The 26,196-nt window shown below is 39.3% G+C and overlaps 5 protein-coding genes and 1 pseudogene across 7 annotated transcripts; 2 read left to right on the forward strand and 4 right to left on the reverse strand.

The window, feature by feature from the left end:
* Window positions 1-337: 337 nt before the first annotated feature.
* Window positions 338-1,527, reverse strand: LOC136267947 (centriolar satellite-associated tubulin polyglutamylase complex regulator 1-like). Its single transcript, XM_066063155.1, has one exon. The coding sequence runs from the start codon at window positions 1,329-1,331 to the stop codon at window positions 492-494; it is 840 nt and encodes a 279-aa protein (XP_065919227.1). The 5' UTR covers window positions 1,332-1,527; the 3' UTR covers window positions 338-491.
* Window positions 916-2,280, forward strand: LOC136267948 (phosphatidylinositol N-acetylglucosaminyltransferase subunit H-like). Of its 3 annotated transcripts, XM_066063159.1 has the most exons (6): window positions 973-1,231; window positions 1,284-1,540; window positions 1,587-1,665; window positions 1,714-1,841; window positions 2,044-2,127; window positions 2,182-2,280. In XM_066063159.1, exons 2-6 carry the CDS (start codon window positions 1,343-1,345, stop codon window positions 2,263-2,265), a joined length of 573 nt encoding a protein of 190 aa, XP_065919231.1. In that variant the 5' UTR covers window positions 973-1,231; window positions 1,284-1,342; the 3' UTR covers window positions 2,266-2,280. The 3 variants fall into 3 exon arrangements, with proteins under 3 accessions (XP_065919230.1, XP_065919228.1, XP_065919231.1); XM_066063156.1 differs by having other exon boundaries at window positions 918-1,231; window positions 1,587-1,841; XM_066063158.1 differs by having other exon boundaries at window positions 916-1,540; window positions 1,587-1,841.
* Window positions 2,216-5,146, reverse strand: LOC136267944 (selenoprotein N-like; annotated as a pseudogene).
* LOC136267946 (zinc finger protein-like 1 homolog) lies at window positions 5,126-6,673 on the forward strand. Its single transcript, XM_066063154.1, has 6 exons — window positions 5,126-5,291; window positions 5,355-5,466; window positions 5,521-5,600; window positions 5,661-5,910; window positions 6,096-6,204; window positions 6,344-6,673. The coding sequence occupies exons 1-6, from the start codon at window positions 5,190-5,192 to the stop codon at window positions 6,534-6,536; spliced, it is 846 nt and encodes a 281-aa protein (XP_065919226.1). The 5' UTR covers window positions 5,126-5,189; the 3' UTR covers window positions 6,537-6,673.
* On the reverse strand, window positions 6,548-16,698 carry LOC136267943 (nuclear valosin-containing protein-like). The gene is made up of 21 exons (XM_066063153.1): window positions 16,557-16,698; window positions 16,423-16,466; window positions 16,324-16,375; window positions 16,228-16,276; window positions 15,297-15,548; window positions 14,867-15,094; window positions 14,771-14,819; window positions 14,509-14,573; window positions 13,284-13,401; window positions 13,084-13,228; window positions 12,835-13,028; window positions 12,707-12,789; window positions 12,533-12,655; window positions 8,680-8,784; window positions 8,560-8,622; window positions 8,381-8,503; window positions 7,827-7,926; window positions 7,612-7,718; window positions 7,485-7,555; window positions 7,257-7,434; window positions 6,548-6,731 (listed from the first exon to the last, which is right to left on the reverse strand). The coding sequence occupies exons 1-21, from the start codon at window positions 16,646-16,648 to the stop codon at window positions 6,678-6,680; spliced, it is 2,295 nt and encodes a 764-aa protein (XP_065919225.1). The 5' UTR covers window positions 16,649-16,698; the 3' UTR covers window positions 6,548-6,677.
* A 44-nt stretch (window positions 16,699-16,742) lies between these two features.
* On the reverse strand, window positions 16,743-18,652 carry LOC136268292 (uncharacterized). The gene is made up of 6 exons (XM_066063584.1): window positions 18,509-18,652; window positions 18,184-18,456; window positions 18,024-18,120; window positions 17,872-17,972; window positions 17,265-17,811; window positions 16,743-17,206 (listed from the first exon to the last, which is right to left on the reverse strand). Exons 2-6 carry the CDS (start codon window positions 18,352-18,354, stop codon window positions 16,920-16,922), a joined length of 1,203 nt encoding a protein of 400 aa, XP_065919656.1. The 5' UTR covers window positions 18,355-18,456; window positions 18,509-18,652; the 3' UTR covers window positions 16,743-16,919.
* Between the last annotated feature and the right edge of the window lie 7,544 nt (window positions 18,653-26,196).

Below are 26,196 nucleotides of genomic sequence, written 5' to 3' on the forward strand. Positions count from 1 at the left end.
TAGAAAGCATACTAGTTATCTTTAGGGGGGGGGCAGCCACCCAGACATCCTGGTTTATATAACTCTGGATCTGATCCTGAATAAGGCTAAGAAGTACACAAATAAGCATGCATGAAGATATAGTAATCACTTGAAACACCCAATTCTGTTTAGTAAACTAAACTAGCTAACATTATAACTGGATTTAAGGGTTCTGTACTAAGAATTCTGGATTAATACATTGTTCAAACACTTAATCTATCCTATCACTTGTACAATTCAACTGACTTGAGAATATAACCTACACATTATGTTAAATCAGTACATGCATTGGGTTCTGAATTTAAGTAAAAATTCATGATTTATCCACATCCAGCAAATAAAGTTACTCGGAAAAAAACAAGGCAAGACAGAAGTTCATTACTGGCATCACTACACTTATGTACATGACACTATATCAGAATCAGTGTATATTTAGAAAGGGGATGTTTACAAGTTGTGCTCCTTCAGGGTTAGTAATGTGTGTTTCTTGGCGGCAACACACCAATTTCTTCACTGATCGTATCACTCCTTACTAACGTATTGACAAAATTATAATATGACAAAGTGCCTTGACTGAAAACGGCACTCTCTACAACTGAAACATTTGGCACAGTTAAACTGTGGACTTTGCTCTCAAATAAATGTTGTGTCGATAACCAAAATAGTTTTGGGTCGATGCTTTCAAGAAGTAGGTCACATTTATCACTGTCATCATCGAGATTATGATACGAAGAAGTTTCTTTAAGCAACGTCTCTGATGTGGGAACAATTATTGGTGAAGACTGGGCCCTAAGTGATGATGCCGAAGATGATGAAATATAACAGAATTCTTCACTGCACTTCTCTAGGAAATCTTTGAAATAAAAACAAATTTGAAATGCATATATGAAGTCGGAGAAAGACACAACATTGTCAGAGGAGACATCAGAAAATATTACTAGTGATATTGTATTGACCATATCTAGTGGAAAATCATGACAAAGTAGCCGCAGCAAAGAATGATACTCGGTGCAAGTCATGACACGTCCAGTGTCAGTGATATTCTTGTATGTGTCCCAGAAAAGCTTTATAAAACATCTCTGGTTGTACGGTGTAGCAGTAACGAAAGCATATTCACGTAGAACAACATGTTTGCCGTTCACTGCACGTTTGAAGTAATCAGTCAAGAAGTGGAATGGCTGGGTCTTGCTATCTTCATCCTTCTTCTCAAGTAACTGCAACATGGCATCCTCTAAGTAGGTCATAATACGGTGTTTTTGCAGATAATTCTTGGCGCTTTCCGGTGACTTTGCCGTTTGTCCGGTCGCCATGTAAATATGCAATGACGGATGATAATACTGATGCTTCGTATGGCTTAAATGGAGAGAAGTTGACGTGTAGAATTATTCGCTATCATGACGCTGAAATAGGTGCCGGCTGCTTGAGAGTTGGGATCTTTCAATCTGGCAAAAGTTGGGCATTAATTAGAACTGTCGCCATAGTCACAGGGCTGCTTATCACAGTGAATTTGCTGTTTGAAGTAAGAGAATTATAATAATTTGCATAGTGCATTTGTTTTTCTTTAGGTGTGGTCCATAGTAACAGCATTAACAATATTGATTAGTTGCTTTCTGTTATGGCGCACAGCTCTGTCAAGCCACAAAGGTCAGCTACGTTCTGCAACTTGTACAATACCCAGTTTGTTACATACAGGTAGTGTTCTACTTGTACCTGGTGTTGGTGTCCAAGTGTCCACCACTTTTACTTGTGGTTACTCCCAGTGTGAATTTTACCCATGGAAGATTGTGAGCAATGTGATTGTCAACGAAGTCTTTACAATGGTATGTCAAAATCCTTGCGAACTGCACATGGTAATAGTAACAGCATGCACATAAAATGCTTGGCCTGCTATGTAGTTGTCTGTGTTAGGGAAAGCTAGTCTTTAGCATTCAACATGCATGACTGGTGCACCAAAATCAGCTTGTGGTCCATTTGGTATTACACTGGAATCTCTATCAAAGGGCCTTACTTTTTTCTCTCTAGTATCATGTGGTTTTTTGCCTGGCCATCCTTCTGGGAGATAATGATGTCACAACTCCACCAGTAAGAATCATACCACTGTTCACTGTGAGTGTACACAGTATAGGATGTGTACGTTGCTTACTTATGTATCTTTCACAGGGCTTCAATCCCCGGTTACCTCTTATACGTCAGATTTATTGTAGTATGAAAGAAATTTTATTTTCAAATAAAAAATATCATTAAAACACTACAAAACTATATGGTGACACCTTGCTACCCTGCCAACATGGTGTGCATTAAATAATTCGAACCAAACCTTCCCCAATGTGGGGTTTACAGGTTGATTGTCATGAGCACAGCAAGAACAAAGGCAGTGACAGTGCACCCAAAAACACAGTAACAAAACTAATACAATAAAAAGATTAAAGTTTATGCTTTTGTGATGGCGTCATTTAAAAATGACATGTAACCAGCTGCAAGATTACCACCCCTATAGGAATAACAGCTAGTTTAGTGCGTACATTATATTGTAGATATTCTCACGGCATAATATTTAAAATGGTGCTAGATTTATCGTAATCCATCAATTCATTGGCATTGACTCCATTTAGATGTGTCCCGTTGTTACTGATTACCATTGATTGTACTGGGAACCTAACCACATCACAATGTTAGATACACTAACATACACCACAGTATATATATAGCTCACTGATAGTTATCTTTGGCTACTTGAGCCAAGAACTTTTCTTCTTGGATGGCAGAAGGGTTGGCAAGGATGTCCTGTTACAAAAGGGTAGCCAGATAGTTTTGAAACAAATGATTGTCTTAACTTACATCTATATCTGCCACAAGACACCAAGTACTTATAAACTTGCTCTGAAGCAAGCTGATGATGGACGAACTCTCCAGGACTGTCTCCCGAAGAGTCCGTCCTGAACCTGAATAAGTGTGATAAGAGAATAGACATACTTTATGGAATTCCTAGTTTCTGGTATTGTTTATCATACCTCAGCAGGACTGGTCATCCAAGGCTCCCCAAAGCATGATGAAGTGGACAAGTTTATCTTGCTCTTTGGCAACTTTAAATGCATCAAGGAAACCATGATATTTTACCTAAAAAGGTAAAAATAATGTTAGCAACATAAGCCACAAACTTTATTCACTTTCTATAAATGCTTATGCCTATGACAACACATATACACCTCCTTAAAAGGGAAAAATGTTCTCTCCAACTTGTTTAATCCCTCTTCTACAGAGATCTCCTCATTCCAGTGAATCCTGTTTATAACGACAGATGGATCAACCATCCTCATCTTTTCAACCTTCTTTAAGGTCTTAGTGTTAATCTCTACAGAGAGACGACAGATTCGTAACTTGCTACATTCACATAATGTATCATACATCTTAAGTGTTAATGTATCATACCATGCATTCGTCTTTCAGCCATTTCTATTGCATCCATAATAACATGCTCATCAGCATGAGGATCAACTACGTCCTCAAAAGGTCTAGTACCATTCATTGTAATTAATTCTCTACCACCCAACAATTGGGATGGTTTTAAGGCAGATAACTTCATCACTTTAACAAAACCTGCATGCACGTCAGTTAAATACAGACCACAAAAAGTGGTAGTAATCATACCAATGTCTACTTCGTTATTGGACCCATCAGCAGTGGTAATCCATTCCATGTCTGACAATGTTTCTGGGTAAATCATGTATTGATGTGTACAACTCACCAATGTTAAGCTGTTTTTGAGTTGGCAATTTGAGTTCGAAAAACTCAATGTGTGTAGCCTTGAAGTCGATAACGAGACGGCCAGCAAACTGGGCCGGAGTGAACCAAAATGGAAGATGAGGCTCTTGATTTAGTTGAAACTCCACATGTGCTCTGTAGTAGTAGTAGTAATAGTATAGAACAATACACGCACACATCAAACTAATTCACCTTATCATGATGTCAAGGTACTTGTCAGATACAGCTCTAATCACAGCCACAGTTCCTTGAGGTGCAAATCTCATATTAATAAATGCATTAGAGTGGAACATTGACAGAAGAGCATATAAAAGCTTTTCTTTTTCATTAATAGGCACTGTAGGACGATAGCGGTTGCTGTGCAGTGCACCAGTGAACAGAGGTGGTTGAAGAATATAGTAGATACGACCAGCAGTATAGTCATTGTCTGGTGGCATAAAATGTTTGAAATTTTGCACACCATATTCGTGAAGTGGGTGAACTGGCTCCGTCCAAAGCAACAGACCAGGAAGGAGAGTTTCTTCCCGCCCAAGTAAGTACTACAGTAGAGTAATGAAACATAACACATTGATGGCAAACTAACACACGTACATCTGAATCTTTGTCACTAAACTTTGTCATTGACTCCTTAACAATACCAGTAAAGGTTGCTTCAATCAGTAAAACTTCTTTGTCTGGTGCAACCTCAGCATCTTCATATGAAAACTCATCCTACATTAAATTATGCGGTATGTACATGTTCATAAAGAACTTTGCTTACTAATGGAATATATGGTTCAGTGAAGTTATGGAGCTCACTCAGGACTGCGGCAAATTCATAAGGGTCCAAGCTACCACTTCCATCAGTGTCAAATCTTCTAAAGTTGTCCATTATCTCTGGTGGGAGTTCATAGCTGGGTGCACGCTCATATCCCTGATACACCTGCAATTAAGATGGAGGGTCTTTTTCACAAACAGATGACAGTATAGTACAAATACCCTAAACAAACTATTTGGCCTTTGCAAATATTAACCACATGCATAACTTTTTACTTCTAATTCCGCCATGATACGTGGAATGACAAAGATCATGAAGAACACCATCAATGCCAGCAATGCCAACGCAAAGAGGAGCCCGTAAATGATGTATCGAACACATTTTCCCAGACAGCTCCTTTGAGGTTGTGTGGTGGCCTTAACTTCTGGTTCCTTGGTTTCTTCTACAACTTTTGATGGAACTTCTTCGGCAACAGTTTCGGGCTTATCGCCCGTGTTCTCCGTAGAAGACTTCTTTTTACGATTTCGCATCTTTCACTAAGCCATTTTGTACCACGCCCTCACAGCCGTGTGACCCTGTGAAAACGTCTCTATACTTAAATTCCGTGTGGGCGCTTATTAGTTCGTGCGCTAAAGCCGTGTTAGCTACCATGGGGTTATGTAAGTGCCCGAAGAGAAAAGTGACCAATTTATTCTGCTACGTACATAAAGTGAACGTGTGTGAACATTGTATGGTGGAGCAGCATCCTAGGGTAAGAAATCTGCCTGCACTCTACTCTAATATTTTAACACACATTTTTTTCTTCACGCTTCAGTGTGTAGTCCATTCATATGTTAACTGGCTGGAAGATAGCGACTTCGACCCTACTTGTAGCTTGTGTTCTAATAGTTTAGATCAAGGAGAAGTGATTAGACTAGTCTGCTATGGTCTGTGTGATTTATTACATGTACTAGATAGAGGTGAATTGTATTTATTTGCAGATTTGTACCATGTTACTTGTCTTGATAAATATGCCTCAAGTATAGCAAATGGAGTTACCGTTGTATGTCCAAAGTGCCAGGTATGTGCATAGTGTATACAATGTGTTGTGTGTTATTTTTTTGTGTCCACCCATCTCTAGGAGCCACTCATTCCTCCTCCAAACTTGGTTTCACCTGTAGCTGATGTAGTACGGAGGTGTTTCTCACAGTTTTCATGGGCGGCAGGCTTGCTCCCTCCCCCAATTACCACAGCACATTCCATGACACTGGATGAACTGGACACGTCCATAGAGAGCACCAGTCTTGATCTCAGTCAACAACAGTCTTATTCTGGTCAACAAGATCATGTCATCAATTTTTACACGTCTCAGTCAGATCCTGTTAATCGGGGTGAGCTAGCTAGAGTAGCATGCATGAACAGTGAAACCTTTTAGTAGCCACTTCTTTATAGTGGGCAGAGGGATAGCAAAAACACGCGCACACACAAAGTACAGTAGTAGAAGTGCTTTTGTTTTAATAAGTCAGTTCAGGTTGCACAAACATGTCACGTATTATTCTGTCACTACCTGATCCAGGTCACAAGCCAGTTGGTATACATGAAGAACAGTCACCACCAGTAGCTGACAGTGATGATGACAAATACAAGAGGAAAGGAACAATGGAACGAATATCTAGAACAATAAGGTGAGAACTATCACATCAATACAGAGAACCTGTCTGTTCTGGTCACAATTGGGGGACTGTAACTAAGTCATTTTGTACGGGTGACCTTATTAGACAGGTTTCACTATACTAAATTTGTGGTAAATTTTGTTTGCTATAGGAACTACCAAACACAGTCAAACACGGACGATGGGTCGTTTCTTGTGCGACGTTACTGGTTCTTTGCTGTCTTAATCATCTTCTCATTCTTATCCTTAATAGTACTAATGACTAGGGTGGGCCGATCAATAGCTGACAATGACCCACTCCTGGACATAAGGGCTAACCCTAACATTATAACCAACGATGGATAGCTCCTGTACAATTTAGAATATATTTTCATTATTCATATAATTGTATTCATGTGTTTATACAAACAAGCAAATATTGTATATACATTTATTATACAGTGTTCATTGGTAATGGTTAAAAAAAATTGCAATAATTCAAATTTATCAGCGTATATTTGTTGATAGTTGTTTTGCCATCCTCTGATATCTCACTTGATCCTGGGAGTAAGAAATAGCAAGGTGATAAATATATGAATAACAACTGGACAAAATATAGGTATATGAGCTTGTACATTACAGAGGGGCATCCACACATGAATCTTGATATCTAGCATGTCAACTACCAGTGCAACACTATCCAGCTTCTGTTTGAGTAATAGTGTGCATATATAAACTTGGTCTGGTGCAACCAACCCTTTTTAGGTGCCCCCCAAAAGGGTCTTGTCTGAGGAGTTAGGACTTGTGTCTGTTCTTGCTGTGGTTGTTATAAAACACTTGGTATGAACTGCAGCGTAATTGTACGTACATTCCTATGTACAAGTAGATAGACTAGATCCTTTATATGGGGTGCTTATAGGAGCCTTAAAAGAGTCAGTGACCCTGTGCCAGACTATAAAAACCCTACTAATAAGCCATATAACACCTCTATTTGGACAATCTGTGTGCTCAATGTGTGGCTTTTGAGGGGCTCACTGGGAAAGATAGCTAAAACATATCACAACAAATATAGCTGATCAGACCAACCTCTTTTGACACAGATGGTGCGACTTTAGTGAAGGCTGTGATGAAATGACTTTGTTTAACAACAGTGTGAACAAATGGAGTCTTGCTATCTTTCTGATGGAGTAGTGAGACAGCTGGAAGACTCTCTTTGAGTGCAGTAATGGCAGCCTCCTTCACCACAGCACTCAAATCAGCACCCCTTTAGTGGAGGAAAATATACCCAGTGTCTTAGTGGTCGAACTAACTTACGAGAATCCTTCACAAAGCTGATCTTTTGCTATAGCATCTAGGTCAACATCTGGAGCAAGGGAAGGCTTGCGCTACAAAGAAAGCAATATATTAAAGTACTGGTAGAGGTTTACCATAGGAGAGATACTTTAGTGATGGTCTTCAGGATTACAGCACGCTCCTCTGCAGTTGGGAGACCAATGTACAGTGTCTTGTCCAGTCGGCCTGGCCTTAATACTGCCTCATCTAAGATGTCTGTACAAAAAAAGTTTAGCCTTACATCCCAAATTACTAAAACACATCCCAACACATTAAAACATTTATTCTCATTACAATTGAAATATTTGGTAGAATTACACGTACCTGGTCGGTTGGTAGCGGCCATTACAAACACTTGTTTTCTTGATTCCATCCCGTCCATCTCAGTTAACAACTGGTTCACCACTCTAGCACTACTGTGACCCTAACAGCAACAACAATGTAACTGGATGTCATGTATCTCAGAAGATAGCAAAATTGATCCATTGACTGATACAATATAACCACTTTATAAACTTCAAAGAAAAGATTCAGAAACCTTTCTAATAGAGCAGTAACTATTAGCCTGAGTGAGTCCTAGAAGAGAGATAGAGGAAAAGGTGAGACAGAGCTATAGGTATGCTCATTTTCAGTGAGCAAAGAAAGGATCAGCAGAGGGAGGTCAGATTAGAGACTATGAATATCCACAGAAAGTAACAACTAGCCATGGAAACCAGTCAAGAAAAGGACATCAGAAAGATGCTATGTGCACCCCACAGAAGAGAGTACTTGGCCAATGAAACTGCAGAATGTAGAAATAATAAAAAACACAAGGTATAGCTACTCAGGCACACCCCATGACTGTCTAGTATTCCACCCTTCTCTTGTTGATTTCTCACCTCTCTGCTCTCAGACCGTCTGGGACAAAGAGAGTCCAGTTCATCAAAGAAGATCACACAGGGAGCAGAGTCTCTTGCCTTCTGGAACACTTGCCTGACTGCCTTCTCACTCTCACCAACATACTAGAGTGGCCACAAAAATATACGTAACAGTAAAAACAGTAACTGAAATAACTAACCATATTGAGAAGCTCTGGACCTTTCACTGAAATGAAGTTAATACCAGACTCATTAGCAACAGCCTACAACACATAGTTCATACACTACAGTGGATACACCAGTGAAACTGTGTGTGTTACTTTAGCTAGTAAGGTCTTCCCACATCCAGGAGGACCGATTAGGAGTACTCCAGTCGGTGTGGTTAGTCCAAGGGACTCAAAGTGTTCAGAATGGTGAACTGGAGCCTGAAAAAGACGCAAGTAGAACATCATAAAAACCTACAACAACTAATTGTGTGGTTATATCAAACTACAGTAGACCCTCGGTTATCCGAACCCCAATGTGCCTTAAGCAATGGTAAAAGTGTTCAAATAAGTGAATTGTTCGGATAACTGAAGCCCAATACATTTATATACAGAGCTCTGTTGAAATGTGCTCAACATACTCTAATAGAACAGTCATTTCCAATTTTGGATAAATGACGGTACAGACAAATGAGAGTCGGATAAACAAGGGTCTACTGTACAGCCTAACAACTTAAATTTTGCATATGGTAGCCTGGAAATTTTCGCGGTACGTAATTTTCATGGTTACCTGAACTACTGCAAAATTTTATCACACGATAATTTATGATGTGGCACGTGAGCATTATTAAGGGTGGAGTGACAACACGTGCGGCGAAGAAATGCTCATAACATTTAATCTCAAAGATAGTGCTATATGTGGATATCACATCTACAAGGATGTTAGGCCAAATCCTTTTGTGGGTGACGTAGTATGCTGTGAACGTGAAGAGAGAAATGCTTTTAATGCTTTTAATCCTTTCACTGTGGCATTAAAGAAAGCTGGTATATACTGGAACAGTGGGCCATGTTCCACGTAGAATTTCATGCATTTGCACCATATTTCTAATGGCACTATTGAAGCCACTGTAACCGGACCGCGAAGATACTCTGCAGACTTAGTGAAAGGTGGTTTAGAGTTACCCTGCAGGTACAAATTTACTGGCAGAGAGGATTCAATAAAGAAAGCCCATTGCCGGCTTAATGCTGAACAAGATGGTGTTTGTGAAATTGAAGGTACATATTATAAATGCATGTCAGAAAGTGCTTTAACTCACGTTCTACAGCTGCTGCCGATACTGATGCTATTACCGATGAACACGCCTCACAACCCAGACTACAGTTACTGATGCTACATCTGCATCTACTAGTGTGCCTAGTGTAGTTACAGTGGTAAAAACTGAGCCAGATCATGACTTCCCTTCAGAAACACCAGAGAGCAGTGTTGCATAGGTTAAGATTAAAGATATTACCTTGGCTACTGTCAATAAACAATTACTGAACCACAGTGAAAAGCTCACTGATACGCATATTAATGCAGCCCAGAGATAACTGAAGGTGATGTTTCCTAAAATTAATGGACTACGACTAACCTTATTGCAAGACAAACCACACAAGAATCGACTGAAAATGCTTTACAGGTTTTTCATATTGAAGGAGACCACTGGGTTTGTGCTACAACCATAGGAGCTTCAGGAAAGAAAGTGTTCGTGGATGATTCTAGATGGAGTGATAAAGCTGTTTCTAAAACAATTTCGATGCTTGGCAAGCAATATCACTATTCAAAAGAATGTTCAAAAACAGCAGGGAGGAAGAGAATGTGAATTATTTGCAAATTCCAATGTCACAAGTTTGGCTTACCCGGTAAATATGGCGTACATAGAATCAGCAATGCGTGAACATCTCCTCCACTGCTTACCTGAAATGAACTTTAATTTACCACTCATTGTACATGTCAGCAACACAGTGATCAGGTGCTTGTCATCCAGACCAGCAATTTCAACTCGCTTGGACCCCCTTTCTGCACATGTCCAATGTTAGACTGCCACAATGACATACTTTAGGCCAGTCTGGTCCCAATCAATGATGAGGTCTTCAGGAATGTCCTCCACAACAACCATGGAACAAATATTCGACAAAAACTGCTTCTTGACCTTCTCAAAATCTGTTGGAAGCATTTTGACTGCTGTTGTCCCCAACTTTTAGAAATATCTATGTGGCCACCATTTGCAGCAAGAAGATTGGCATCGTGATTAACAACAACACCCCTAGCTGTAGCCATTATAGTTTCTGTGTTAACTACAGTGCCTTTGTCATGTTAAACTTTCACAAATGATTCAACCTCATCTTCCCATTTGTCTCCAAGGACAAGACGTCTTCCTCAATGCTTCTTCGATGGCAACTCTTCGATTTGAACCAGTGCGCCACATTTTCTGTCCTGACTCTGGATGTAATCTTCTCAACAAATTCTTCCATCCATGTACAGTAGGCTCCTTCAACGTCGAAAAGTGTTTGTCATTCTTAAAAAAGCGAATAGCTGCTGCAATTCCATGTTTAGCAGCATGTTCCCCAACAATAGCTCTCTCCTTGTCAGTAACTTATATTCACTTCGTGGTTTGCTGCCTTCATCCTTCCCCACAGGAATCGCCGCCATTTCTTGGTTCACAGCATCAATTGTTGCTAGCAATATACTGCTTGGTAATGATGTGTTTTTTGGCTGCAGCATTACGCTTGAAGTAGAAACTGATATCCTTTGTAGCCATGTGGGGTCACACACAAAAACCTTTGGTGATCTAAGACTTTCGCGTGAAATTAAAAATGTGAAAATCCACAAAGAGCACATAACCGTGAAATATGCATACTGCAAAAATTTCCAGGTATACGGTATTAGAGATCATTGAGGTTTGTTTGTACTTTCTCACTATTTTTTTTGGCCAGAAACCATCTCACAATACGGTTGATACCTAACCAATACTGCCAATGTGTCATGAAGGTAAAATACCTTCATGACACATTGGCAGTATTGGTTAGGCATAAATAATCCCAAAAGTGTCTTCGGTACGACCCTAAACACTCCAATAGGTTGCTACAAGTTTTGTTTTTTTTAATTACTAAAGGGGAATTTCCATTGTCTGAATGACTGACTGATTGACTTACTAATGCCTTCAGACAAGTGTAACTTGATAATGGCTGTGGTTATGGATTTGATTTTTTCACTGTTCAGTCCAACAGGCATACTGCAGTACATACAATGCATGTATCATGGACTTTCCATTGTCCTGTTGGTGTCCTATTTCTCTTCACTGACAGCTCAAGGTGTCAATTCGTGGTAACGCTGGCATGATGGCTTCCCTACATTTGAAACACGAATTGTCTGTATTTTCTGTAGTGAGTGGATTGATTGCAGGGATACTTCTCGTACTGCTTTGTTTGTACCACTGTGTGACAGGCTGAAACGAAGTGAAATAGCCACTTGGCATTTTCCAGCAATCGATTGCTGTTGTGTGGGTTCAGATGAAAACAATAAGTCTGGTATTATTCTTTCTTTTGATGTGGTATATGCCAGGTTACAAGAAGTAAACAAACAAGTGCAAGGAAAACTAGGAATTTTAAGTTCAATAAGGGATCATAGAAACAAGGGAGGTTAGATAGACATTTTATCTCTAATTCATAGCTTGTACCATGTGAAGATGATTGCAGTATCCTCAGGGAAACTCCTGGATAAGATGACTAGTGGGTCGGGTTATGCTGCCTTGCAAAAATATGAATGCCATGGGTATGAAAATGTGGGCCACTAGTTATCTGAAAGCCAAATTATACTCACACATTATGGGCTAATAGCAGTGTGCCAACATGTTTTTATGGCAACTTGCTGTTCATAGTAAATTCCACATTATCAGTGAGCCAAGAGGAGTAAATACACAGAATAAAATGCAAAACCAATTCCACCACAGACTATTGGGACCAGCATAGGACACTATTGTAGCCAATGTGCAGCGTATGTATTGGTAGGTACCATAATAATAAATACACTGTATTACAACACAAGCATTGAGGTGCACCCAACTAGATCCTCCATACACAATGTATCCCAGTTATGGAACACCATCAGATAAAAATTTAAAGTCAAAACACTAAATGATGTACATACCAGAATACAAAGAGCCAGCTCCTCTTTGATATGATCTAGAGCTCCAATATCATCCCAAGTAACATCAGGGACAGAAGCAAAGCCTTCTCTCTTGGCAGATGGTTGAACTGTAGTCAAGGCTTTCTGGTAGCAAACTTATTATACATAACTATGTAGAAACCTGTTACTACTAACCTTGAAGTCTTCATTTGTGATTGACACATCAGGTGGGATACTGTCAATAGTGAAGTGCGTACCAGTTAATAAGCTGTCTTGTGCTAAAGAAATATACATCACTTAGATACACGACAAGTTCATTTTACCAGCAGTAGTTTGTTCACTATTACTGTCACGTTGTTCTTCCAGTTGCTTCAAAATACGACGGATAGCCACCATAGCTGCTTCCTTCACAAGCAAGCTTAGGTCACCCCCAACAAATCCCGGAGTTGCATGTGCTAGTGAGGTGTGTTCAAAGCCATCTCCTAACCGCAAATCTCTGCACAGAACCTCTAGAATCCTAAATGTATTTCATATTTCACAACCAAAATAAATAGTTTATCATGCATATATACTTCTTTCGCGCTTTCTCATTGGGCACTCCAACTGAAATCTCCTTTTCAAATCTGCCAGCACTCCTTAAAGCTGAGTCAAGCGAGTCGAGGTGGTTAGTTGCACCAATCACAAGCACATGTTGATCAGGTGGTGAGTTACTAAGATCTGAGCAACAATAAGTGTCAACATGTAGACTTTAAAGATTTATCAATTTTGTTACCATTGAAACAGCTTAGTAACTGTGATACAATCCTCCGCTCCATCTCTCTCTGGGCAGTCTCTCGTTTGGGACAGATGGCATCGATATCATCCAAGAACAGTATACAAGGAGCATTGGTCTACCAGCAACAGCATAAAGGAACAACCAGTAAGTACAATTAAACATAAAATTTATACAATGACAGCTTTTATATGAACTCCTGACACAAATGTATTTTGTGGAAACAGAATTCATTAGCACAAAATCTTTGCAAACTAATGATCACTTGCTAAATCTGCCTCTAAGCTCCTCCATTTTTTCCTTTTAGTGTCTCTCCCCACAACCATCTCCAGCTTCAAATCTCACCTTAGCTAGCTGAAATAGCTGACGAAGTGCGTTCTCTGATTCTCCAGACACTCCTTTTACAATCTCAGTACCAGCTAGCTCAATGAATGGAATATCAAGCTCCTATACATATCACTAGTATAAACAGTGAATGTGGCAATTGTTTTGTCACTCACTCCTGCAATAGCATGGACCAGTAGGGTCTTCCCACATCCAGGGGGACCAAAAAGAAGGAACCCCTTAATAGGGGTGACCCCTAAATGTTCAAACAGCTTGGGATGTCTGAAGTGCATTATGAGGTTTTCAATGTCCTACGTGAGCAAAACACGTAGTGCATATGCATGCATAGATACAAATTATCGAAATACAAAATTACTGTACAACTTCTTCAACTGTATGGCCACAATTTTTTATCAATAAATCATGCCTGTGTCACAAATATACTATACAACCAATAGTAATTCAAAACACTCTCTGGTGGTCTCTGCGCATGTAGCATGTGTGCCCCGAAATGCTAACTGTCACATGTCTTACATAATGGGTGAATGGGACTTCAGGTGCCCACACTTTATCTGTGAGACGTTGCAGCCTGCAAGTTACTAACTTTGTCCCGGGAGGATTTGCCTGCAACAACTCAACAGCACACGGGAATCCCAGTGCTTGTAGGAAAGACCATGTAGCAGTAGCCAATTTTGCATTTGGGCGTATGTGTGTTGTTTGTGTGTGTGTGCATGGGTGCGTGTGTGTGTGTGTGTGTGTGTGTGTGTGTGTGTGTGTGTGTGTGTGTGTGTGTGTGTGTGTGTGTGTGTGTGTGTGTGTGTGTGTGTGTATGTAGTTTACTGAATTTTGCTCTATACACAGTCATTCCATGGTACATAAATACTAACTCTAATACACCTACTTGTATACAATGTTCAATGCCTCCAACATCCTTGAATGTAACACTGGACTTCTGAGGTGTAAACACTACAGCATAATGTAATGTACATGTCAATGTACATGTCAATGTACAACACATATTGTAATATAAGATGGACAATATTAACTTTTGATGAGGTTGGAATGCTAAACGCCATATTTAAAACACACACACACACACACACACACACACAACACAAACTATCAGTCATAACTAGGTATATCACTACAAGCACTATACTAACCAGCAGTTTCAGGAGGTCTTTTGCTTCTTCGTTTCTTTACTGCTCTTTCCTGTACAGGATACAAACACTAGTTACCAAGGCATCAATAATATGTACCGACTGTTGCTCATCTAGTCCACTCTTTGGGTTAACAACACTGCTTTTCTTGGGGGTGTCATTGCTGCTACCTTGTTCATGAGTGTCGAGAAGTTGTTCAGGTAAATCAACAGCACCAGTGACTGTTGTATTTGATGTTTGGTTAGCAATAGATAACACTTTTCCTTGTGATCCAGTACTCTCTACTGGATTAGGTACAGCTTCATCATCAGTGATCACAGGTAAATCCTACAATGACAATAAACTTCATACAACCACCATAGCTGCATTTAAGAAGTACAGTGTATGAGCCATAGCACAGGTGTGCATGAAACTAATGGAAAATTACAGAAGTGATTCTAAACCAGTACTAAACCAGGAGCATTCCTATATTCCTATCAGGAGTATAAAACATTTACAGAACTCCTGTCATCATTATGCAGACTACTACCGTCAATTGAGCACTGTTTCCTTGATTCATGATATCTTGATCATTCTCACTGCTTGTTAGTTGCTCTTGACCACTATCACACACTCCTTGAGTGTCTGGCAAGTTAAATGTCATTGTGTCACCAAGGCTACCACCAGCAGCTCGTAGGGAAGGTTCTCCACTTCTTAGTATCGGAGTGACAGCTGCTGTTACTAGTGACTGGCTAGGTGATCGGTAGAGTCTCATCAGTGAACTGTTTATAATATTAGACTCCTACAAAACATTAACAAGCTACATGGGTGATACAAGTAACTACATACATGTATGTAGATACATGCAAAGTTATTTCCAAATGCCTTAGCATCAGGCAAGGAATATACCAACCCCATATAAGGACTAAAGTGAACATATGTCTGCAACAGAAGTGGATGCCCTTGTGAATACACAATCCATGGTGTCAGCATTAATTAAGTTCAAAAACCTCTGACTTCTAAGACAATTGTTGCATAGTAGCTAGTAATAAGGTTAATGGGCTGCTATAGCTATAATTACTAGCTTTGTACCAAGAGTACATAGTTTTTTTAAGGAGGCATTTTTTAAGGCGACGTTTAGGGGTTGATATTTTAAAATATAAGGAGGCGCTACTCACAAAGCATAAATTTACATGACATCATGAATGAACCATAGTCTACCCCTCAAATACTATATAGAACAACCACAAGGGGTAATCACTTCTATACTGTCTGTTGACCAGGATCAAGATTCAATCAAGCGGCTTTTGCACAGTGAATCAAACAAAGTGGTGATCAAGCACCTTTGAAAGCAAACTTTAACACAAGAATTTGCTAGGCTTTTATGGTTGAAGAAAATATTTCGACAATCAAAATTCCTGATCCCGTTTTGCAATTGTATCAACTGAAGTGACTACCCCTTGAATCACATGTAAATATACCTTAGCTTTTTGAAGTGCAACATCGGATCCACTGGAATCAGATAAATCACTAAAATTACAACATCAGTTACAAGGTGAGGATGGTGCCTATCTAACCTATCCTCATATCTTCTACGCTTCACACTGTCAACTTCCTCACCTCCACAAGCTGTATATAACAAATGACACATGTATACCAGTGTAGACATAAATTACCAATTTCCACGTCTTCATTTGGCCTTTTGTTCTTTCCATGCTCACTGTATAAAGAAATTACTGTAATCATTTATCATTTATACAGTGGCATTTGCTGTCTCTTTGCGCAAAAGAATTCAAGGTATACAACAAACCTCAGGTAGTGCTGTTGAGCACCGAGTGAATGTCTTCTACTACTGCCAAGTTTGATTTTCTTGTTCTTTTTAAACTGTTTTCGTCTACCCATAAATAATTCCAAATACAGCACATCAATACACACGTGGTGCAACACGCGCAAGTGTGTTCAACCGCCCCCACAATGAAATATTCGCGAAAAAAAATTTAAAATTTGAATTTTGTTTTTTTGCGAATCAAAAATATATACATGTAGTCTGTACATTAGAAAGACAGTTTCACTGTATTACAAAAATTGGTCACATAAACAAAAACAATAGAGTACAACATACAGATAACCACAAACATTAGTACAAAACATCACACAAAACTGCAAAATTTATTTACATGATAACACATGCACTTCTTCTGCTGGTGTTCCTATTTCTATTTCCTCTAGGCCTGTTAGCAGCTAGTGTCCGTAATACTGTTCTCTCATGTTCCTCACATTCTTTTCTATGAGCTTCAATCATGTCATCATATTCTTTCTCTAGCCTGTATCTAATCTCTTTTTGCTTCTCCACCATCTTGGCTCTGACTGGCAAGCTACACTCTGTCGAACAGACTACCAGCTCAAATGCAACTTCCTTCAAGCCAAGGTAGTTTACTAAAAATACCTCAACAATATAACCTGCAATAGAAAAAAAGAATAGATAAATAATATTAGTGGTATGCTGTAAAGTATTTACCTTCATCCTTTGGAACTGTGATGTGGCAGTTTTCACATAGATTGTATTCGGTGTGAATGAGGTCAAGACTTCTGCATATCAGAGGAGGGAGGTATGGTGCATTCCAATACGGAACACTGTGTTGAGCTAATACTTTACAACACAGTGTCTGAAGTAGCTGAGGGTTGTGTACGGTGGGTGTAGAATTAGTAGTGGAGGTGGTTGTTGTTGTCGACTTGCGGGGCAGCAAACCAACATGGTTGCTACGTTCATCACCTACTGATGTAGCAACTGATGAAAGAGTCGTCTTAAGCGAATTATTGAACTTCCACAAATCCTCCAAGTTTTGCAGCTTCAAAATAGCACCAGGTAAACGTTCAAACTTATTTCCCTCCAAGTTCAATACTCGTAAGTTTTTGCAAAAACGGATTATTTCTGGAAGAGTTTTTAGTTTATTTTTCTTCAGAGATAGCTCTTCAAGATGCTGTAACCTCCCAATTGATGGTGGCAGAGCAGTAAGTTCTGTGGAATCCAAAACCACACTCTTCAGGTTTGATAGATACCAAAACTATATTAATGGAATACAGCAATAAAGGCCTTAATTTCAAATAGCACCTTTACAAAGTACCTGCAAGAGATCTTCTACTTCTGCCAAGCTGTTTTGGCTGAGGTCCAGCTTCTGCAAAGTGTCGTATTGAAACACATTGCTCAGCATTCGTTTTGTCAGTTCTATAAAATAATTATATAATAAGTTACTCAATTAATTGTGTATAGACTTACCGAGATAGCTTGGAGTGCGCATGTTTCTCAATGAAAGGGTCTCGAGTTCAGTGAATTCCCACGAGTTCAGGCTAATTAGGAAATCCCAGTAGCACTCCTGAATTACAACGGTAAGAAATACAATTACGCAGGTCATGTATTTTGTATGAAGACTAATTACCTTGGTTTCCACTGTTTTCTCGCTAGGTTCATCCTCTTGTAATTCGTTGGTTGGGTCCAAGCAAGCTTTTAAGTTGTCATAGTCAAAAATTAAGTCTTTCTGCTGTAACAGCCGCGGTTTTGTGACTTGGGAAAGAAAGTCGCTTCTTGTCAGCGTTGAGCACAAAGCCATTCTGTGTAACTAGCACTGAAATAGAACAATCCATGTCTGTTGGAACTCCTCTCCTGTTTTTATAATCGACTGTTTCGTTACTAAAAATAGTTTAGATTGTTACTAAAAATAGATAATAAGCGTGATCGGGTTATGTAAACTATATCTTGCGAACCTATTTTTAGCGTGGCAGACTCCCTCGCAAACTTCCGTTTTTGAATCGTTCCTCGCGGTCAGGGGATTGGGTTCCCTGGCCGCGGTGTAGGTTCACTGAACTCACTGCATATAGCAGGGGCGGATCTAGGATTTATAAAAGGGGTGGGCTAACTCAAGGTACTTATTAGTCTGGCGGCGCCCGCCCCTTCGCATAGAGTAAGGGTCTGGTATGCTTAGTAGTGGAGTTGTACCGGATTACCAAAAACTGGTGCAACCAATCAGAACGCTCCACGTTTAATCAGCGCATTTTTGTGTATGTTACGTCAAAAGAAGGAATCAAATGGCCTAACAGAACTGAAGAAACAAAAGGAGTTAGCTAATAAAGAGCAAAGAGAAGAAAGTGTTATATTGGGAAGGGCTTTTCGCCTTGTTTGATACGCGAAAAAACCATGTTACGCTCTGATTTCTTAGGTAGGGAGACATGTGTCTTTTATAAAAGTAGACCAATCCACTTTCGCCTGTGTAAAGGCGAAGAAAGTTCAATATCTCTGCCACAGTTTTGGGTGGGGCACTTCCGTTAAGGCCATTTTCGTTACGTCATTACATTCAAATTAAATTCCTCCAGAACAACTCGGTGATACTAAGCATACCAGACCCTTACTCTATGCGAAGGGGCGGGCGCCGCCAGACTAGGTACTTATCTCTTGGGTAGAGGTGTGCAAAGCACACTTCCCAAACTAGGGGGGTCTGGGGGCATGCCCCCCCAGGAAAATTTTGAAATATATATCCTAAAATACTGCAATTTGGGGACATTTCCACATAAAATTCATAATATTTTCTGCCTGTAGATATTTTATATACTGCATTTAGATTATAGGTATGGCTTTCTGAAGCATTTTGTTAATGGAAAAGTTTGGGTAGGTACAGACAATCAAGTACATGATGCACCCCTCTCACAATTGCACAACAGTGAATAGGTACATGTTAGAATAATGTTGAAAGTGGAAAATTTTGAAATTTGAACAATACAAGATTGAATCTGAGAGCATTTTCAATGGAAATTGTGTACCTGAATTAAGTATTGTCATACATATTAACTACACAAGTAGATAAATGAAGCCCTTTAAACAGACCAATACACTTTATTGTATGTATAGGTGCAGACAGATTTGGAAAAATTCCATAACAGAATCAACACTATGATGTTTCCAGTGAACGTTCTATTAGAGTAGTTAGCTGACTGCTCTATTAGAGTATCTCGATCTTGTACACCTCCAATGCTGATCCGGGTCCTTGTTGCATAAACTTTAGCATAAATCCACTGATAATACCTTGGAAAGATGTTTATAAGGTGGTTTTATGAGTATTTGTATTATTAGTGATCATATAATTATGCTAAGACAAAATTTCATTATAATACTCAGCTGTCTCAGCATATTGATCAAGTAAAGCCTAAATATGAAGGGGGGGGCTTCAGCCCCCAAAGCCCCCCCCTGGATCCGCCCCTGTATAGCTATATACTAGCAAAGTTTGTGAGATGGTTATTCTAGCTATAGTCTCGTTTTTTTTTACCGGCTTTTTAAAATTTTTTTTTTAACCCGGACTAGATGGACTGCCCTTGCCACCACCCAGCACTAGGTGTTAAAGTGCTGGATAGCTGGAAAGACCAGCAATCAAACAAGGCCACTAGACTCCAAGCAACCCTCGGAGTAGGCCAGATCAATATTCTTCGATGTTATAGTTGGACGATGATTCGAAGAGCGATGACCCCTCAAACACATCACTAAAGATCTTAAAAGTGAAAAACAAAGCCTACATCGCAGCCAGGATAAGCATATAGTCTCGTCAACACAGACTGTATTAATTTTTCTTTTGTCATTTGGTAGGGCCAAAAAGGTCAATTGGTTCTCTTTTTTTCCCGACCAAATGACAAAAGAAAAAATACAGTCTGTGTTGACTAGACTAATAAAAAGCTGTATACATGGGTGTAATCGTAATTGTTTTAAACAGGCCGGTCCACTCGCCGGCACTAACCAAACTAGCTAGATTTCAGTGGAGCCCAGCAAAAGAAGAGTACAAAACACAAATAGCTAGCTACAACACCAAAACAGTTACTGGTAAGTAGCTTATAGCTTTGCACATTGTGCAAACACAAAGCAAATACAGAGAATCAATATTTAATACCAATAGTGACAATTTTTTGAATAACGAAAGAGTATAGCTAGTATAGCCCGGCTCCACAACAGCTGCAGATTGTAGCTAGATCGCTTAACCTTGCATGGCTAGTGTAGAGATCATGCATCAGGGGCGGATTTAGAGAGGAGGCTAAGGGGACTGTAGCCCCCCTTTCCTTTTTAAGTTAGTACTTGGCCAATAATACTCTAAATCCTCTATGTGCATCAAAAGCAGACTTATTTCAGGAACTATACATCACTATTAACACAAATGATGTCTGTGTAACTATACTTATTGTTTAACTCTGACCAAGAGAGTATAGCTCCTTTACTTCAAGAGTTTTTCAAGAAAAGGTTTTGATTGTGGGTTGCATCTCCATAGTTACAAAAGTTTTAATTGTGGGTTTTGTTTTATCCATTGTTTTCCACTATGGCTACAAGAGGTGATTCTTAATCAAAGTGTGGTTTAATTCAAAGTGTCAGTTGGTTTAACTGGTAAATAATTTGTTTAACTGGTTACAGTCAGTATATAGCTACTGCAACTCAGCCATTTAGCAAAACTGTAGTCAGTAATTGAGAGTCTGATAAGGGGGCTAGCTATAGCGTATTCACCCACTTTTGTCTACAAATGTTAAATCTGTATTGGTTAATTACCTTCTGATATGACCCCATGCTGTGGATTATGGTGCTGGCATTTGTAGCTAGCTGTTATTATGTTATTATCCACTTTACCAGTTAGGCACTGGAGGGTGTACACAGAAGGCAGAACCTGTTCGAGGTGTTTACCCATAGCCTAGGAGCCTAAGCGAAAATCTTTGAGCTAAATATCCTAAAGTGAAATGGGACAAATACCTAGAAGGGGTGAAAAAAAGCCAACCCCAGCTAGATCAGTCTTCATAACCTGGAAATAAGTTGACTATCACAATAGCAAATTTATTCAGAAAGAAGTAAAGCTGCATGCACAGGGTTACTATAGTGGACTAATAGCTACTATCACACCTGCTTTTACACTTTATTTGGTGCTTAACGCTAACAAAGTGTCACTAAGCTAAGGAGCATGCATACTAATTGTGATCTTTAAATGTGTCATTATGCTCAACACTACTGCTACTTGGCTATACTGACTTGTTTTCATATCACAGATTTAGCTCAGTGCATGATTAGAACATGGTTAAGAGGAGCTGATCCATTAGGTATTTAGCATTAGTTAAATGCTTTGGTAGTTACAAATGAAGATCATTATTATTATGCGTGATACTCAGTGCATATATTGCAATCAATCTTGATACAATGGAGAAGTAAATGATATAAAATACCATTATTTTCCACTGAAAACAGCTGAAAACACTCTCAGATTCGCATATAGAGTCTAATTTTCAAAAATTTCCTGGGGGGGCATGCCCCCAGACTCCCTAGGTTGGCATGCTCCGCATGCTAGTGTGCAATGTAGCCTTTATTTCAAATATGGATACTAGATGAATTTTATCACTTGATTTCTGTATTAAAACACCCCTTATATTTAAAAGTACTATTCCACTATAGGGACCTGTGAGGAGGCTTGGTATCATCTTATGTCTGCCTAGTTACCTATGTCCCTGTCTGGCTTAGCCCCCCCTCTCAAAAAATCCTAGATCTGCCCCCGTGCATGGTCATGCATAAGGGATCTGAGGCCATGCAGGGGATTTAGGCTCATTTTATGTGTGTCATATGTTTTATCTGCAGATTAAATCTTTTGCCTCAAGTTTGCTGCAGAAAATAATTAGCTACTATCAGCAGTTAGCTATACCAGCCTCATGCAGTATAACTGCATGGCATAATATATATTCATGCACTGCATGTATGACTGCTGCAAAATATATAGCTTGCTGTATACTATGCATGCATGCATGCATGATAATAATTGTCTTATAGCTAAAAATTGCTATATGCATGCATATGGTCTGAGCAATAGAAAGAACACAGAATTGAGGTACTGGAAGAATTAGGTATCACTGTATCAATTAACTGCATACCTGCACCTGGCTTTTTGATTTGAAGGTTAATTGTCATGCATGCAGCATGGTCCATGATGTGCATATATGGCGAAGGATCCCCCTCACGCTGGTCGCTTGCTTCTTCAAATAATTGTCAATGCATGCATGCATGGACATTTGTTGTTGGAATATATATAGCTAGTTGCCAAGACAGTTGGCTATGCAGATGTGCAAATGTATACATGACATGTATATGAATATGCATGGTAATGCCATGTCATGCTACTGTGTATACAGAGTTTATAGTGTGCATGTGACAATGAATGTATACTACTTGTCAGTGAAGCCTTGATTTTAAGCCGGGATACCTTGGGACCAACCAAAAGTGTCCTGGTTATCAAGGTGTCCTGATTATCAGGATGTCCTGATTTTCCATGTTAGTTTACATGTTAAGGGATGCTTTGGGACCATTATATCACAGTAAAAACAAACTAGTCTGTAGTGACCTTCACTAGTTTGTAGTACTATACAATTTCTGCCACAATACTCACTATTTCAGGGGTGGATCTAGGATTTATAAAAAGGGGGGGCTAAGTCAAGTTACTAATCTCTTGGGTAGAGGTGTGTGAAGCATGCTGGAACTAGGGGGGTCTGGGGGCATGTCCCCCCCAGGAAATTTTGAAAAATTGATGCTAAAATACTGCAATTTGGAGACATTTCCACATAAAATCCCTAATATTTTCTGCCAGTAGATATTTTATATACTGCCTTTAGATTATAGGTATGGCTCTCTGAAGCATTTTGCTAATGGAAAAGTTTGGGTAGGTACAGACAACCAAGAATAGGTGCATGTTAGAATAATAATGTTGAAAGTGGAAAATTTTAAAATTTGAACAATACAACATTGACTTTGAGAGCATTTTCAATGGTAATTGTGTATCTGAATTAAGTATTGCCATACATATTAACTACACAAGTAGATGAATGAAGCCCTTTAAACAGACCAATGCACTTCATTGTATGTATAGGTGCAGGCAGATTTGGAAAAATTCCATAACAGAACCAAATACATGTTTCCAGTGAATGTTCTATTAGAGTAGTTAGCTGACTGCTCTATTAGAGTATCTCGATCTTGTACACCTCCAATGCTGATCCGGGTCCTTGTTGCATAAACTTTAGCATAAATCCACTGATAATACCTTGGAAAGATGTTTATAAGGTGGTTTTATGAGTATTTGTATTATAGTGATCATATAATTATGCTAAGACAAAATTTCATTATAATACTCAGCATATTGATCAAGTAAAGCCTAAATATGAAGGGGGGGCTTCAGCCCCCAAAGTCCCCCCCCCCCTGGATCCGCCCCTGTATTTTTGTGCAGTGACATTCACTATTTTTGTAGTGGCCTTCACTAGTTTGTTTTTACTGTGTATATACTATTTCCAAGTGTTCAGATTATCTGAGGTGTCCTGTGTCCTGGTTACTCCCGTGAGCAGGTTTCACTGTAGCTTTATAAATTAAGCACTGCATAATTAAACTATATATAGCATCCCATTCACTTTATGTAATCTACGTGATTACTATACAGCATGCAGCTACCCAACCTCTGACACTATTCCAAACATGCACAATTGAGGTAAGCAAGTGGAAGTTGGTTAATCAAAAATAGCAGTTGACCTCCGTTTGGTTCTCTGCCCACACTGAGCTGGGCAATATATTAATTTTAAGTTCACTTATATTAATTTTATTGTTGTACAACACCTATAGTTATGCAATCTGAGAGACATAAAAACTTAGCCGAGTAAGCAAGAAGCTTCATTTACAGCAGACTGGCTTGGAATGTAATGATGCACAATTGAAGCATAAAAATCATGCATATTTGCTTTTTCATACTTACACCATTTTGGAATGGATTGTCGTCTATATACCAGGTGGTTTTTTGAGCTATATACTATATGTTCATTGCAAGATTTTTGCATGTTATAGGAGAATGTATGTATATACACATGGACGCAGTTTTATTGGTAGCAAAAGATTTGGATACTCTAATAGTATAGTCAATTGCTCTAATAATGCAGTCATATATATGTCACATATAAAAAAACGCAGTTAAAGTATCTCAGAACATATAGTTCCCCAGGGCCATTCCCTCAGTTCCCGTGCAGAATGATACTGTCTCAAACTCTTTCATGCGGCCCATAGTTAGCCCCTCTACCTCAACACTGCATGGTATTTGCATGCACTAAGATGATGAAAGAAGATGCTAACCATGCATGATTTCATATATAACATTATTCTCATGCAGCCACCAACTTCATATTTCTTACATACATGGCTAAGTGGTATTTCTGCTGGATATATATAGAGTTTCAGCTAGCTAGTTTGGCTATACACTTCCCATGAAGGTAGTTTTATTACCTTGCTGGACTCAAGATCTCACTCATATTCATGGACTGACTGTTTCATGACCACTTGGTTGGTTAGAAAGAATGTATAGCATCTCTTTGCTAGTGGAATAAACAAAATGCAGAACTCAGACAGTAGGGTTCCTCTTATACGATTTGAATGGACACAGTGTCCTGCCATATCCAATTGCAGTCGAAAAATGGATAGCATGCCAGGAATTTGCTCATTGTCCAACTGTTATCATAAGCTCTCAGTCTACAGATGCCAGCTCCTCTGCTGTATACTATAAAAGTATAGCTATACAGCAGTTTTGTGGCTGTGACAAACAACACTCAGACTACTTTGCAACACAACAGACCAAGTGCAGTGTATTGATGTGTCCAGTCAACTGCATGCATGTTTGTCCCAACTGCAAGTTTCATGCAATAATGCAGGGGTGTATAGCCAGACTTTTATCTGGGTAGCTCTGAAAGTGGATTTAGTGTGATGTGTGAAGCACCCATGCTAAGCTGGTCCAGAAAATCAGTATACTAAAAGGGCTGAATTTGGTGCCGGACATTTCAGCGACAAACTTTGGATTGGACTATTGCACTGACATGTTTTATACTAAATTAAAATTGTGGACATCTCTACTGAACTTGTGGACTGGCCAAGAGGGGGTATCTTCAGAACCCCAGCCTGAGGACCCCTTCAACTATGTAGTGCTGCATGAGCTGCCATGTTCACAGCCATGCAGATACTTTAGCTAGCTATCTAACTAACATCTTAAGGTATGTGACCAGTTATTATAGCTAATATACTCTGAAGAGTGCTGCATGTATAGCTAATCTAGGAGTCAAATGCTGGAATAGTGTTTTTGACAGCCATGCAACCAGTCATGACAGCTGTCAATGTGATAGAAGTACAACTGAATAGTTCAGTATCAACAGCCATCCTGAATTTCTCTGCTAGCTACAAAGAATTTTTGTGAGAGACTGATAGTGTGACAAATGCACCAAGTGCCATTAAACACACTGCTAGCGTAAAGCAGTTGCAATTGGTACTGCTAACCTGCACCACAATCAACAGTAGGTTTCTATCATGAACACTGAGCTATGGAGTTTTAATTTGACAGTAGCTAGCTATTATTCCACTGAGAGTTATATAGCTATAC

Source organism: Dysidea avara, chromosome 10, assembly GCF_963678975.1.
Source record: "Dysidea avara chromosome 10, odDysAvar1.4, whole genome shotgun sequence".
In the NCBI taxonomy this organism is placed as follows: domain Eukaryota; kingdom Metazoa; phylum Porifera; class Demospongiae; order Dictyoceratida; family Dysideidae; genus Dysidea; species Dysidea avara.

Coding starts and splice junctions, on each gene's coding strand:
- LOC136267947 (XM_066063155.1), bottom strand. CDS start 1,331: ATGGCGACCGGACAAACGGCAAAGTCACCGGAAAGCGCCAAGAATTAT.
- LOC136267948 (XM_066063158.1), top strand. CDS start 1,343: ATGACGGATGATAATACTGATGCTTCGTATGGCTTAAATGGAGAGAAG. Junction 1,842..2,043: donor TCAACGAAGTCTTTACAATG/GTATGTCAAAAT, acceptor TTTTCTCTCTAG/TATCATGTGGTTTTTTGCCT. Junction 2,128..2,181: donor GAATCATACCACTGTTCACT/GTGAGTGTACAC, acceptor TATCTTTCACAG/GGCTTCAATCCCCGGTTACC.
- LOC136267946 (XM_066063154.1), top strand. CDS start 5,190: ATGGGGTTATGTAAGTGCCCGAAGAGAAAAGTGACCAATTTATTCTGC. Junction 5,292..5,354: donor TGGTGGAGCAGCATCCTAGG/GTAAGAAATCTG, acceptor TTCACGCTTCAG/TGTGTAGTCCATTCATATGT. Junction 5,467..5,520: donor GATTAGACTAGTCTGCTATG/GTCTGTGTGATT, acceptor ATTTATTTGCAG/ATTTGTACCATGTTACTTGT.
- LOC136267943 (XM_066063153.1), bottom strand. CDS start 16,648: ATGGGTAGACGAAAACAGTTTAAAAAGAACAAGAAAATCAAACTTGGC. Junction 14,820..14,866: donor GACTAGATGAGCAACAGTCG/GTACATATTATT, acceptor TATCCTGTACAG/GAAAGAGCAGTAAAGAAACG. Junction 12,790..12,834: donor TAGTGAACAAACTACTGCTG/GTAAAATGAACT, acceptor ATATTTCTTTAG/CACAAGACAGCTTATTAACT.
- LOC136268292 (XM_066063584.1), bottom strand. CDS start 18,354: ATGGCTTTGTGCTCAACGCTGACAAGAAGCGACTTTCTTTCCCAAGTC. Junction 17,973..18,023: donor GCGCACTCCAAGCTATCTCG/GTAAGTCTATAC, acceptor ATTATTTTATAG/AACTGACAAAACGAATGCTG. Junction 17,812..17,871: donor AAGTAGAAGATCTCTTGCAG/GTACTTTGTAAA, acceptor CCATTAATATAG/TTTTGGTATCTATCAAACCT.